The sequence below is a fragment of the Oratosquilla oratoria genome, chromosome 22, assembly GCF_046742065.1.
Source record: "Oratosquilla oratoria isolate Oo_2021 chromosome 22, ASM4674206v1, whole genome shotgun sequence".
In the NCBI taxonomy this organism is placed as follows: Eukaryota; Metazoa; Arthropoda; class Malacostraca; order Stomatopoda; family Squillidae; genus Oratosquilla; species Oratosquilla oratoria.
In genome coordinates this window covers 51,688,733-51,704,328 of record NC_134798.1, presented here as the reverse complement: position 1 = coordinate 51,704,328, position 15,596 = coordinate 51,688,733, and the positions used below count along the sequence as shown (strand labels likewise).

At 38.3% G+C, this 15,596-nt stretch overlaps 1 protein-coding gene across 7 annotated transcripts in view; it reads right to left on the bottom strand.

Moving 5' to 3' along the window:
* Positions 1-7,298: 7,298 nt before the first annotated feature.
* The window catches only part of LOC143037583 (mannosylglucosyl-3-phosphoglycerate phosphatase), a 113,895-nt gene continuing 105,597 nt past the window's right edge, over positions 7,299-15,596 (bottom strand). For all 7 annotated transcript variants that reach the window (XM_076206027.1, XM_076206020.1, XM_076206026.1 and 4 more), the window contains one exon: positions 7,299-15,535. In XM_076206027.1, coding sequence (XP_076062142.1) covers positions 15,401-15,535 — 135 coding nt within the window. In that variant the 3' untranslated portion in view covers positions 7,299-15,400. The remainder of the gene's footprint in view (positions 15,536-15,596) is intronic.

The following is a 15,596-nucleotide window of genomic DNA, read 5'->3' as shown; positions in this document are numbered from 1 at the left end:
GTCGCTCTCCCTTAATGTTCACTTCCAGTCTACTGCCACTTTCACCCCTTGTACATCTCATCACCTTACTTTTACCCACATTTATCTTTATCTTTCTTCTATCACATACTCTCCCAAACTCTGCCACCAGCTTCCTCAATCCCTCCTCTGACCCTGCCACAAGCGCAGTGTCGTCCGCAAACAACAGCTGGCTCACCTCCCACTTTTCTCCATTTTCTTTAACCATCTCCAATCCCTGACTCACTACCCTAGCATTCACCTCTCGCACCACCCCATCCATGTATAAGTTGAACAGCCAGGGCGACATAACGCATCCTTGACGAAGTCCCACCTTTACTTCAAACCACTCACTCTCTCCATTTCTAATCCTAACACATGCTCTACTACTCTCATAAAAACTCTTGACAGCTCCCAAAAGCTTTCCTCCTATCCCATAAATCTGCATAACCTCCCACAGTGCCTTTCTGTCTACCCTATCATAAGCCTTTTCCAGATCCATAAAAGCCCAAAAACATCCTTCCCCTTTCCTATAGCTTTCTCACATATCTGTCTTACCACAAAGATCTGATCTACACAACCTCTACCCGTCCTAAATCCACACTGTTCCTCACCAATTACTCCTGTTCCTCTCCTAATCCTCTCAATTAAGATCCTCCCATAAGCCTTCCCTACTACACTCAACAGGCTAATCCCTCTGAAATTACTACATTCACACTTGTCCCCTTTTCCCTTGTAAAGAGGAACTATACAGGCACTACTCCAGTCCTCCGGTACTCTACCCTCTCTCCAGCAAACATTAAATAACCTCACCAACCAGTCCACCATCACTGAACCTCCCTTTTTCAGACATTCTGCATGGCATCCATCCAGACCAGGTGCCTTACCTGCTTTCATCATCTTTACAACTGCCTTCACCTCATCCTTCCTTATTTCTCCTCCATTCTCCTCACTCATCACTCTCATTTTCTTCGCATTTCCCACTGCAGCTATCTTTCCTTCCCTATCCTCCTTCACATTCAGCAACTCCCTAAAATATTCTGCCCATCTTCCCCTCACTGCCATCTCTTCCATTATCATCTCTCCATCTGTACCTTTTACCTTTTCTTCCCTACTTGATTCGCCTCCTCTTCCTCTCTTAATTTCTTTCCAAAACATCTTTTTATTACTTTCAAAATTTTCAGTCATACTCCTACCCCATTTCACATCTGCTCTCCTCTTTGCCTCCTTTACCTTTTGCTTTACTTCTCTTTTCTTTTCTTTGTACGTCTCATATGACTCCCCTGTCCTCTTTTGTAACCAATCTGTGAATGCTCGCTTCTTCTCTTCTACAACCTTCTTTGTTTCCTCATCCCACCATTCACTACCCTTTCTTCTATTTCCCCCTGTCCTTCTTGTTCCACACACCATCCTTGCACACTTTAAGACTCCCTCCTTGAACCATCCCCATTCCTCCTCCACACCCATCTACATTGATTAATAATAATGCTGTTCAAACACATTTTTTCTACTTTACTTTCAAATTAGAAAACAGGTAGTTTTAGAATAACTAAACAATTATAAAAGTGATAGAATTTATTGATTAATTTTATATTATAGATAAATATATGTACATACATATACCAAGGCTTTTCCCCCCTTACAAGGGAGGTAGCCAAAAAGAAAAAGGCATAAGATCATTCCCACCCATTCCATCCCTAAATACACTTCACTCCCCTCCACCCTCCCTCCCATCTTAGCACCTCCTGGATGACGGGTCATCCCTGCACCTTGTCCGCTGCCCTGGGTCAGAGGCAGTGTCCCAAGTCACAGCACATCCACAGCAAGGCCGCTTCATTAAATCGGCGACCCCCCTCTCCATCCCCCCATGCATAAAAGGAGACGGGGAGAAATCCCTTCGGGCTGCGTTAAATTTTTCTCACACATACTCCCTCACACCCCATTCATTCCACCTCATGCATCACAGCATCATCCATATACAACCATTCTCCATTCACCCCTGTCTTCTGTCCTCTCCCGTCCTTCCTCAACAGACATTCCCCTCTTCCCCAAAGCCCCCTTCACCCCATCCATCCATCTCATCCTAGGACGTCCCCTCATGTTCACTCCCTCCACATCTGCCTTCCATACCTCTTTTACCAGTCTTTCTTCACTCATTCTTTCCATGTGTCCAAACCATCCTAATACTCTTTCATCAATCCTATCTCCCAGCTCCCTTTCCACCCCTGTTCTCCTCCTCATTTCTCACACTATCTAACCTAGTAACCCCCATCATACTTCTCAGACACCTCATCTCAAACACATTCAAACCCCTTCTCTCTTCCTCTCTTATGTTCCATGTTTCTGCTAGTGTAATTTGTAAAAACTTGAAAGCTGTTTTAGGAACAAGTCGTCTTTTCAGTGATCGTCTAATCCGGTCATTCTCAACGGGGGCGAAAAACGTCACAGGTGCTGCTTCTAACTGACAATTTTTAAGCCCAATATAAAATATCTAGCAGCGAAGCACCAGGCCCAAGGATCTCATTAAAACACAACGTGAGTTAAACATTTTAAATTAGTTGTTTATCATTGCTGCAATATTTGTTGTTGTTATTTTCCAATTAAGGGGGGCGATCCTTTTTTTCAATTGAAAAAGGGGGGCGACATGGCTAAAAAGGCTGAGAAGTTTTGGAGTGGTTCCAAAACTAGGGGGCGCCCCCTCCCAGGGAGGCATGAAGAGAATATAACAGGGCTGGGTGTGAAGTCATCTAAAAAATAATTGTTTATCAAAAATAATTAAACAATTCCAAGAACAAGTACCTGCCGTCACATACGTGGAAAGCATAATTACATGTAATATATAATCTCATAAAAATTACATAAATGTATACATACATGTACAGTGCATGCATGCATATATATATACAAATATACGTGCATGCACACGCGCACACACACACACACAACACACACACAGTACTAAGAAAATATAAGGAAAATTGAAAGAATCCAGAGTAACTACGAAGATGGCCCCCACACTTGCAGAAGTGTCATACAAAGAAAGATTGTCAAAACTAGTTACCGACCCTGGAATAAAGAAGAAAAAGAGGAGCCTTGTTGACCATTTATAGAATGATGAGAGGTATGGAAGTCCTTGATAGAGAAGACTTACTAAATTGGGACACGAGAAATGCAAGAGGACGTGGAAGGAAACTAAAAAAAAAAGACCCGAATAAGAACAGTTTTCCCCACAGAGTGGTGGATGTATGGGACAAACTGGACGAAAAGACAAAAACCATACACGAATTTAAGAATGATTTAGATACTGCAAGATACAACTAGGTAAACACACATACACACACACACACACACACACACACACATATATATATATATGTATATATATACATATATATACATATATATACATACATATATGTACATATATATACATACATATATATACATATATATACATACATATATATACATATATATACATACATATATATATACATACATATATATACATATATATACATATACATATATATACATACATATACATATATATATACATATATATACATATATATATATATATGTACATATAATATATATACATACATATATATACATATATATATATACATATATATATACATATACATATACACAAATATATACATACACACACACACACACACACAATATATATATATATATATATATACATATATATATATTATATATACATATATATTATATATATACATACACACACACACACACATATATATATATATATATATATGTGTGCGTGTGTGTGTGTGTGTATGTGTGTGTGTATGTATGTTTAAGACAGATTGAACATTTTTATAAGCACTGCCAAGGGATTCGGACCTTGACCTGTGCGTGCATGATCACGAAGTAAGACGCTAGCGACTGAGCTACGTGCAATGATTCAGAAGGATAGTACAAGTCCCCGACCAGGCTTCACGTAGCTGAAGAAGACGTAGTCTCATTTTCATCCAATCTCCATATTAGGGGAGCCCTCCGACAAGCTGTGTATGTTTAAGATGTTCAATCTGTCTTAAACATACACAACTTGTCGGAAGGCTCGCCTAATATGGGGACTGGATAAAAATGAAACTACGTCTTCTGCAGCTAGGTGAAGTGTGGTTGGGATCTTGTTCAACGTAATGAAAACGTCGTTCGTAGGTCAGTCGCTAACGACTAGAAATAATGATTATGCACGTACAGGTCATGGTTCGAATCCCTTGGCAGATTGTCAAAAAGTGTTCAAAATGTATATATATATATATATATATATATATATATATATATATATATAAACATAAATATCATACACACGTGGATACATATGCTAAAACATTTCACCGCCAATTATTTACCAGTTCCGATTCTCCAAAATATCGCGCCATACGTTAGACGTAAGGATGTGCGTGTATACGGTGGCTATGATGCCCGACATCCGCTCCCCTCCTGTACCCCAGAAATCCTCCAGATCAGGACTGGAGCACCCCCACCCCACCACACACAATCCTCATGGTCAAACTGATATTATCCCTCCCAACTCCCCTTTCCGACTTTTAACGTTGGTAACCATAAGGCTATGTTTACACCAAGCGAATCGAATAGTTCCAATTCACGAAGAATCAACACGATTCATGAATTGACATCAGTATATTTGCAGCCGATTTTTCTATTCTTTTTTACTTGTGACAGAAGGTTCTAGAACAGCGAAACTACGTCACGGTCCTTGCCAAAATCAATGGACCCCCCCCCCACCACCAAACACACACACACGCTGTGAGTAGTGAAGCGCATCACGATACCGAACCGAGAAACGGAACAATCTCAACAATGAAGAATAAATTAATAACAAATGAATAAAAAATTAAATGAGTAAATAAATAGACAAATAAAATAAATATACAAATTATATGAAAAAAATAATTAACACATCAATAATCAAACAAGTGATAAAGAAATCCTAGTCATGTCAACATGACATTGCCGCACACGCTGCCGGACGTACGTTGCAACTCAGCTAGCCATGTTTGCGAAATTCCCACGGGTGAATTGGTTATCAATATTTTACCAACATCTATTGTATTCAACAAGAGAGATTTATTATGGAGGTGGCTCCATGATAAAGTCTCGCACACACATAATTAAAATAATAACAATAACTAATTAGTTTGATAAAATCGAATATAGTCAAGTATTATCAACACTAAACGAAATTACAGATGAAACAAAATTATTTATTTATTACTTTATTTTTTGGGACAGAATCTAAGTCTCCAGGACTATGGCAATGGCGAAGTAGTCTCCAACTACTAGCAAGACAAATATTCTATGGTCCACTTCAAGCCAAGATGACTTGCCCAGACGATTAATGGATGTACCGTAACTTGTACTAAGCCGGGTACTTACAAGAATTCATTAACAGCTGGGATGTTGTGTATTGCAACCACCAGCTCTTTGTCGGACTCGTGTCTTATAGTATGTGTGAACATTCCACCAGGAGATGCAACCTTGAAGGGTCGATACTCGGTCTCAATATCTTTCTCTATCAATTTCAACTATTTCTCACTTTCTCACACATGGAGAACTGGCAACCAGTGATTGCATTCCTTCCCCAACCACTTCCAGCCAGTGGTATGAAAACAGTACAACACTAATGGATAGTAGACAACAGTCTGAAGTTTCTTCCCAGAGAGATTTGTAGGAGGGCCTGAGGACTTTTGCCGTATACTATGCGGCTGCAAGTTTTCCACTTAATGAGACTAGGCAATAAATAATTAATCGCACCCAAGAACAATTCCTGCCTCACACATGGCCACCTCTTGGCAGGAAATGACCCTCCACTTGCCAATGTAAATCTCTTCTTAAAATATCACACATACTACTAGAATGTTCATATATACATATCACCCACCTACTCTGTCATCTATCCCCTTAAACAGCAAGGATTGCACCAAATCTTGAATGACAAAACACCAATATGTCTATAATCTTTTGACAATTTTCTTCAGAAAACAGGTCTTTAAATTATATATGAAATACAAGATAATGTGTTACCAGTGGCATAAGATTGTCCACAATGATACATCTATAAACCAAGGACTTTTTCCCCTGTATAAGAGAGGTAGACATATCAAAAGGCACATACTCACTCCCACCCACCACCCTTTCCTACCTCTCATCTTAGCTCCTCAAGAATGATAGGTCATCTGTGTCCCACCCTGTGTCTTGGATCATAAGCAATGCAGCAAGCCACAGTACATCCACAGCAAGGCTGCTTCACTTGATCAGTGACTCCCCATCTCCGTCCCCTCATGCAGAAAAAGAAAAGACAGGGAGAAATCCCTTTGAGCTTTGTCAAAATATCATTCACCAACGCACTTAAGTCAATCACTATTAAAACTACACCCAAAGACCTTTATTACACACAGATACTCTCTCTCACCGCTCCATTAACACACTGAAAGACAACACACTGCTGCATGCCAGACCCCCTGATATCCACCCTTCTGAATCTTCTCTGTGAACAGCTGCCCAGGATGTAACACTTCACCCCATACCATACAACACATAATGGAAGACTGCATTATACACAATCATGCACGCAAACAACACAACATACACTCTATAAAGGATTTGTGGGAAAACCCAGTTTCGGCTGTGGCCTTCCTTGGGGAGACGGGACTGCTCGGACAGACAGTCTAGGGAACGACAACAACAACAACTTCCCCCCTGTTCCCTATCCCCTCCCATCCTTGCATCACATTATCATCTATACACAACCATTCTCCACTCATCTCTATCTCCTGTCATCCCCCTTCCTTACTCAACAGATACTCCTCTCTTTCTCAAAGCCCCTTTCACCCGATCTGTCCTCTGTCCCCACAAGTTCACTCCATCCACCTCTGCCTTCCACATCTCACACACAATGATATAAGTATCTATGAATTACAGTCCATAACAACCTTGCCACAGGCCAGAAAGTGAAGTCGAGAGGGAGTTATAGATTTAGTGGAAAAGTTTGAAGGCAGGTGTATAAAAAGGGAGGGACAGTAAAAGTTGAAAAGGATCAGTTACGTTGCTGGTAATTCTGTCATTACTTCATTCATAGCATCAGTTTCTCTGATGGATGTCAATCCCAGGGGTCACTACATTGGACAGGTCTCCATGTTACAACACCAAAATCCTAATGACTTTAATTCTTCAGCTTCCATTATAACTCTACCTGGTAGTCATTATCAGTTATGATGGTGCTTAAAAATTCTGAATCACAGTTAAAATAATTTATTGTTAATTTTCAACATGTTAACATTCTATAAAACAAGTTTCTGAAACAATGCATAAATACGCAGTAAAATATAAACATATTTTTATTTCATACATTGGCCTTTGATTTTTACATTTTCTTACTGTTCTAAATCAAGGTCTTACAATAAAAGTCACAGTAAAAATTCAACTGCAAAATATTTTTATCATATCAGCTTCATTTCTAAACATTACACGAATGCAACATATTTATTGTAGTTCAGGTATAATTTACCTTCAGTAAAACAACACAAAATATTCAACAGGGCTCCTTTTCCTTATAAGAGCCTATACAGGATTTTTCTAATAACCATAAAAAAACTTTGTTAAACTTGAAAGACTATAAACTTACAATATGTTCTGGTTTATGTTATGCATGTACTTACACTCAGAATAAAACATGTTAGAATATCAACCCTATGGTTCCATAACTGTAACAAATTTCACGTTTTCTTACGGTATTACAGATTGTATTTTTAACATCAATTAAAATTTGGCCAGTTTTAAATATACACACTCTGTTATACTTTATTCATATAAAAATAATATGGGCTAAAGTTGGGGGAAAACAATGGATCCTTACATATCTTGAAGGGAGTGTTGAGACATCCTCTCTAGCAACTATCTGTTACAGTTGTTTAGAAATGTATCTTTAACTGAAATGCTCCCATCCCTGGTACCTGGTGTTTTTTATCCAGAAAAATAAATCTAAATAATAATTGCAGCTGCAGAGTAACGACAGAAGACAAGCAGCTGATCTTGTTAACACCATGTCATATAGCATTCTTAGGCATGGAAACTATTAAATTGTGATTATTCAGTCATATCTTCAATCACCATTAATGTTTCTTCTTAAAGATGCAATTTGTTTTTGTTTTTAAACAATTATAACAAACATGTTATGAAGAAGAAGAAGAAAAAAAAAAAAAAATAGTTTCCCAAAGCCTACTTCTTAAAACAAAAAATACTGTAGTCACCCTTTGGTTAAACATGTGGGATTAAGGATTCCAATTACTTTTAAAAGTGAAAAAGGTCTCCAAAATCTATCACTTGACAAAGTAGCAATGAGGGAATAAGGTTCAAGTAAACACACACTTTTGTATCACAACAACCTTGCATCACAATTAATCACAAGTACCTACAGCTACGCAAACACATTCGTATATTCAACTCAAGGAATTCTGAATGACACGAGAACCTCTTAACCTAATGTCCACAAATCAAGCTTCAGAAATCATTAAGCTTCTGAAATAATTTTCTCATATTTGCAAGCAGTCATTCCTCACCATACCACAAAACTGTTGAAGAGATTCGGAGAACCAATGCCACATGACAGAGTTTAGGACAAATTATCAGAAGACCCCTAGCAGCCAAGACCACTTGAATGGAGACAATCTACCAGACTGAGCATATTCCCATGTCTGATGGCTAAGGAGTCTACCAGGACTCAAACATCAATCCTGCCACTAAAATACACATTGGTAGATTAGATACAAAAACGTAATACAAATCTAACCTAGCTATGCTAACTCCAAAAATGTACATATCTGACTTGTCATCCATTTCTTTGTATATCACACTGGCCTTCCTTTCTAGCTTTCCTCACCTGTTACGACCATCCTACCATAATTCCCAAGGTCTTGTCCACACTTTTCTAGTGATTCATGTAGAAATTGTATGATCTACCAATTAATTTGACCACCCAAGAAGTGTTTAAATTTATCTGACTGATAATTAACAGATCATATGATACCTCTTGCTACAATGCTACACTTCTCAGATTTTGTTCTGGTTAATGTCATAGGGCCACATGGTAGCCCAGTAGATACTGTGTTGAATTCATGATAAGGTGGTTGTGAATTTGATTCCCAGGACTTAATGCATGCTTCTTGTATTGGTTCCTGACAGCCTTGGCCAAGCGGGGAGGTGACCCTAGCATCAGCCTAAAAAACCCATCAGTTTACCACAACTAAATAAGCTTGCCCTTCCATGGTTGCCTTTCTACATATGGCTCCCAACAACAAACATTTCTTCCTTCACACCTCATCGGGTCATTTTAGTTTCTTTGGCCACTGTTTTCACTCAGAACCATGTTAATATGGTTATTCTCACTATTTAAATGTATGCCAAATGAATCACAACATATTCACAAACATGGGAACCAAAAAATTATATTGGACCTTTGAAAAAACAAAAATATTATCTGGTAACCACAATGAGAGAGCAGGCACCAAATCAAAATGTTGGTGTTGTGGGGCATCTTAATATTCCTCAGAGTGTGATTTCATTATACAGGCAATATTTTTTTTTCTTATGATCGATTGTATGTGTCGCCTTCCATAAAAGAATTGCCCCAACATAACCCTGCATAATGGGTGTAGGCTCAATGTTGTAAATTCACAAGTCCATTAAGTAAGGGGCACCCTCATAGTCTCCTGATAGGAAGAGTTCAAGACATTAAACTGAATCAATCAGTTAAAAACACTGATGGTACTGAAAATTATATATGTTACCCAGAGTACTGACCATTTCATGATGTGTGATATTGATTCTCACTTAGATTAAATGTATTTCTTTAAATCTGGAGAGGACCTGAACACTCGTAACAAATTAAAATCTCAAGGAACCTCAAATGACATACTATTTTGTCCCAAGGCTGTCTCCTATGCAGAATAAAACTGCTTGGCAGCAGTGTTTCTGACCCAGGTAGTGGGCAGGAGACAGGGATGACCCCTCATCCATGAGGAGCTAAACTGAGAAGGAAACAATGGGTGGTGGGTGCATGCCTTAGCTGGTTACCTCCCTTATAAGGGGAAAGATGACCTTGGTATATTGATAGATAAAGATAGACTGATAAAGTATCCAAAATAAAAACTGTAGCATATTTCCCTGTTTTTTGTAAGGATGTGTTATGAGGTATAGGTGTCAGGTTGTGTGTGAGTGGTCACTTGAGATGACCATGGCGTAATTGGTAAGCATGCCTGCCCAGATAGTGGGAAGTACTGGGTTTGATTCTTGGGCAGTGCCAGTTTTTCAGCAATGCTCCCTCTAACATGGCACAGTGAGTAGGATCCTCCAGCAGTGCACATTCCTGGACTGGTGGAGGCCCAGGGAAAGGAGATGTGTGAATGGTCACTACAGGCAACCATGGTGTAATTGGTAAATACACCTGCCTGGACAGTTAGAGGTCCTGGATTTGATTCCCAGGTAGTACCAGTTTTTCAGTGACGCTCCCTATCCAACAGGTCGTATATGTTCGAGTAGTACAATGCAGGGGTTATTCTATTTTGGTTGCATTGAGATGGTTATGCTTTTGTAATGTGGTGGGAAGGATGAATGAGTTTGAGGGCTCTTGGAAAGAACCAAGTGTCTATTTTTTGTGTGTACCTTGTTATTATCTTAATGCTTTATTCTGTGTTGCCTGTAGAATGTCCGTTTTCTTGATTGTTGGAGAACATGTGAAAGTGTTGTTGTTGTTGTTGTTATCATCCCCTAGACTGTCTGTCCAAGCATTCCTGTCTCCCTGTCTCCCATTGTGAAATTGTAGTGCAGTGTAGTTCTTGTTTTCTACTGATCTTAGTACATTTAGATTCTTGTTTCTTTTTAATGTCATGTCCTTGATCTGTATACATAAGTGTGTGCCTTTACCTAATTGTATTTACCTAACTGTAATGTGTGCGTATATATATATATATATATATCTATATATATATATATATATATATATATATATATATATATATATATATATATATATAGAGAGAGAGAGAGAGAGAGAGAGAGAGAGAGAGAGAGAGAGAGAGAGAATGGAACTTCCTATTTTGAGGGAGTGAAGAGAGGTGACGTGGTAATGACATTGAAACCAGAAAGAGGTTTACAGAAAGGGGACAGAAAATAACTAGAATGAGCAAGGTCACTTCATTAAAATGACCTTCCCTCTCTATCCCCTTGTGCAGAAATGGAGAAGATGGGGAGAAATCCCTTCAGGCTGTGTCAATTTATTTTTCACACATACTCCCTCACCCCTCATCCCCCACCCTTAAGTGGTCATAAAAAAGTCAGGCTAGCTTTCCACATAGTAGTGCAGACTTGTGGAAAAACTTGTATGAAAATATAACTATTGAATATTTTTAAAGCAAAGTTTGACAAATGGAGAAAGAGATGGGACCCTATGAGGGTTGTTCCAAACCAGTACACAACAACAAGGTAGATACACCAAAATGCCCTTTCCTTCTTATAGCTCCTGGTGGAAAGGGTCATCCCTGTACCCTGCCTAGTGATCGGGTCAGAGGCAAAACAAAATGACACATCACCACCACAACAGGCCCAACACCCAAAGCTAGTTTACGCCAACTGCTTCATTACATGTTGACTCCCCACACCATAATCCACTAAAGAATTTACAAACCAGACAAGTAAAATCACTTTGGACCACATCAATTCCCCATCCACTCCCAGCCACTATCTAACCATGCCTATCCTTTGCCTTTGATCTTACCCTCTTGACTGACATTTCCGTTACTCACATTTACAAATACATACAAACACACATATACAGCATCATATATATATATATATATATAGTGTGTATATGTGTATGTTAATGTGTATATTTACATAAATTTCCAGGCTATCAATGATGATAGGTTAGCAAGTCCTACCTGATGGGCATGAACCTTGCTTAAAAATATGAATATAAATTAGTACATACAGTCTCAATCACTCATATACATACTCACACACACAAATACAAACACCTAAGAATATTTACTCATATTTGTGCTGTACTGAACTTATATAAAATTATACAATTTCCATAACATTACCTGTATTATGATTTCTGACACTCAAAATTTCTGTATAGGCCACACAGCTGTAAAGCAACTTGTTAAAAAGGTAACATCCTATTATTATTCAACACTGCATAGACTGAATTGATAAAACACCTATATATTCAAAATGAAAACCTCACTCTATATTCTCAATAGTTCACTGTAATTACATCGTTTTTCCCTAATTCACTCTTTCTAATAGAAAGATTCTACCTTATTAGTTCAAGACAGTGATGATACATCCAGTTGTCTAAACAGTTTATAGCGACACTAAGATAATCACAATTATATGGATGCATTATGCACACAGGAAATGATGCATAAATGATTATTTCCATGTGTAACACTGATACTTAATCTAGAGAGTTTGTAAACACTTTTATGATCATTAATAACATGTTTACCTCATAAGAAAAACAATTAGTGATAATACATACCTTCTTAACTTGTTATTTATCAGTAACTTTATATAGGTTTGTCATATCACAACCAAAATTATAGAGCACCCGTTTTTGTTGTAATAATCTTATAAAGTCTCTCTTTCCAATCAATTTAAGAATAACTATAACTAAATGTAAATAATTTGCACTATAATAATTTGTGCATCATGAACAAATCTCGATATCTGAGAATACAGAAATGAATTTACCAATTTCAGGATACCAACATCTTATCCAGTGGTGGGATTCAAAAATCTTAACAGGTTTTCTCACTATGCCAATGGTATGCAGATATCACTTAGGATGTATTATAGCCTGTATAAGACAATTATTGATAACTAGTTCACGGAGCTCATGAAAATCCAGGAAAAGGTTCATATAAACAAGTATGAACCAGCTGAACCCCACCGCTGATCTTATCCCTTTCACTGTGATTCATGATCTGAATGTTTATTCTGACTGCTGTCAGGTGGCTTCATTCAGCAAAGGGATACACCTTGCATAGTGAAAGGGTTAAAGAAGGAATATCATTAAAATCATCATTCATCCTTTTTAGGTAGTGCGAGAGTTTCCTACTGTGCTTATGATTTACTTCTAATTAAGATCTAGGATCACTATCAGCCAAGTCTATACTTCATCATGACTGAGGACAGAAAAAAAAAAAAGTTCCAAGTTGACACTTTAAGAAACATAGGGGAGGGAGACAATGAAGAAAGGATCTTGAGTTTAACTACAAAGTTAACTATTTTTACCTAAGGAAGACAACAGTTAAAACTGAACAAAATAAAGACCTTTAACTCCTTAGTTCCTGTGGGCTGTAATAGATTTTGTTATGGCAACTGCAAGATTTAATTCTACTTAACTTCTAAGCATTGAGTGCCAGCAGGTTGAGGCTTGTGGAGTGCTGACCAATACTCATAAATACAAATGTACAGCTTGATGATGTAGTGGTAACTCACTTAACCACTAATTCAGTGATCACAGTTTGAGCCTTACCTAGGGCTGAAAATTTTAGCATCAACACACGGGAACCCAGCAAATCAACTCTTGTGGCCATGGAGTTTGGTGTGTATGTGTGTTGAAGGTCATAGCATTACCATAGATCTGGTCACGTATAAACTCTGAGCTTTCATGCAGCAGGGTAATAGCTGTCAATCATGAGTGTAACACACGATCCAAGACTGTGGTCAATTGTGTGCCATTTCCTGGGTACAGTGTCTCTCACCCAAAATATTGCCAAAGTGCATCACTACTGGTAGCTGTATACCACAACAGGCCAACATTTGGGATGGAAAATTGGTATTTAAATGCATGAACTTGGACATTTCTGTGACGCTTTGCTGGCTTTTGAGCTGACGATGATGATAGTGATGACTATGACAACACTTTTAGGAGTACCTTAGAACTTTTACCTCATTGACATCACCCACACCTAAGGCATTTGTTTACCTACAACCCGCACCATCACTTGATACCGTATAATAAAATTTCCGTGAATAGAGGCAGCATTGGACGGATTATGTAGTGATGGTGGAACTGGTCAGCCTCTTACAATGTGAGCTGTTCATTTAGCTACATATGCATTTATCTCTGAAGATGTTGAGAGTGCTTGAGCATACCTTACAGGTGCCCCCAGACCGTGTCCATGGTTGAAGTTGTGCTTGACTGAGTGCGGCACATAAGGGATCAGACAAGCTCCAAACATGTTTCATTTGCCAGAGGTGATAGATCTATGTAAGGGCCACAGTGGATAAATTGTGGACATCTGATGCAAGAAATTATAGAAATGCCTCTCCATTAATAACTCTAGCACTACAGGACTCTTAAGTTTTAGCATTTCCTTCATTTTAATGTTGTTATGTCTTAACCCACTACTGATGCACATATGATTTTCCTTTACAAAAACATTCCTTAGTAAAAACAGATTGCATCCAAAATGCCACAACACTATACAATGACCATGTCCACCCCATCCAAACATTACAAACCAATGGGACAAAGTGAACACCATTAAGACCATCAGTCATTCATGGGGCTAACGCATCAGGATGGCCGCTGACTGTGTCTAGTAATGGAACAGCAGATTTATCAGGTCAATAACTTTCCCGTGTCTTGAATCTCCAATGGCCAAGATGGATCTGCCAGGCAACCCTTCACCTCATCACTCCATGAGGTTTCAAGGTTAAAAAGACCTCTCAGTACCTCTAGGAGCTATGATCATAAAGTGGGAGGGAGATGTAGAGTACTGAATTGTATAATATGGTGTCTGTTGGTAATACTGACACTATGGTTATGTCAGAATACATTTACCTTCAGCCCTGTGTACATTACTTCACAGTTATAAAAAGATTTAACTTTTAGGGTAGATAAAGAGCCAGAGTTTTGAAAAATCACAATATCAGGCTGGGGTTCCAACCTCAGACAGATAAAATGATCTCGCATATGCCAAAACAAAATGTATACAAGGCACCAATACTGAAGGAGTTATATAGACCTTACCTTTCCTAGTTTCTGATTATAGGAAAACATTAGGAAAGATAAGCATGAGAACTACTGATAACATTCTGGTAACTACCGCACTCTCTTCAAAACTCCAATAAAGCTTACCCACCATCTCTTCAGATGTGAAACTCAATTGCTTCTCAAAATGTAAATGGATTTTCATATCTGCCACTCCAACATTACTGAACATTACTGTTATCTTCGGTCAATGCTAGGAAAAAAATATTGTTCTTATTTTCAATACTGGACACTTCACATTTGTTAAGAAGTTCATAACTGCTAATGAGCACTTTATTGACCATTTGCTTGAACAGTCTTTAAAGGACTAAGAGGGGTCTGAGGCGTTCCTGGAGTGGTAGGTTCATCTTCTTCTTGAATGACTGATACAGCATGACTTGCTCTCTTCTGCCTCAATGTTTCAACCAACTGTAGGAGATCATTAGATTAAGTTACAGTACATATTCTTCATACAAATGCTACAAAAATG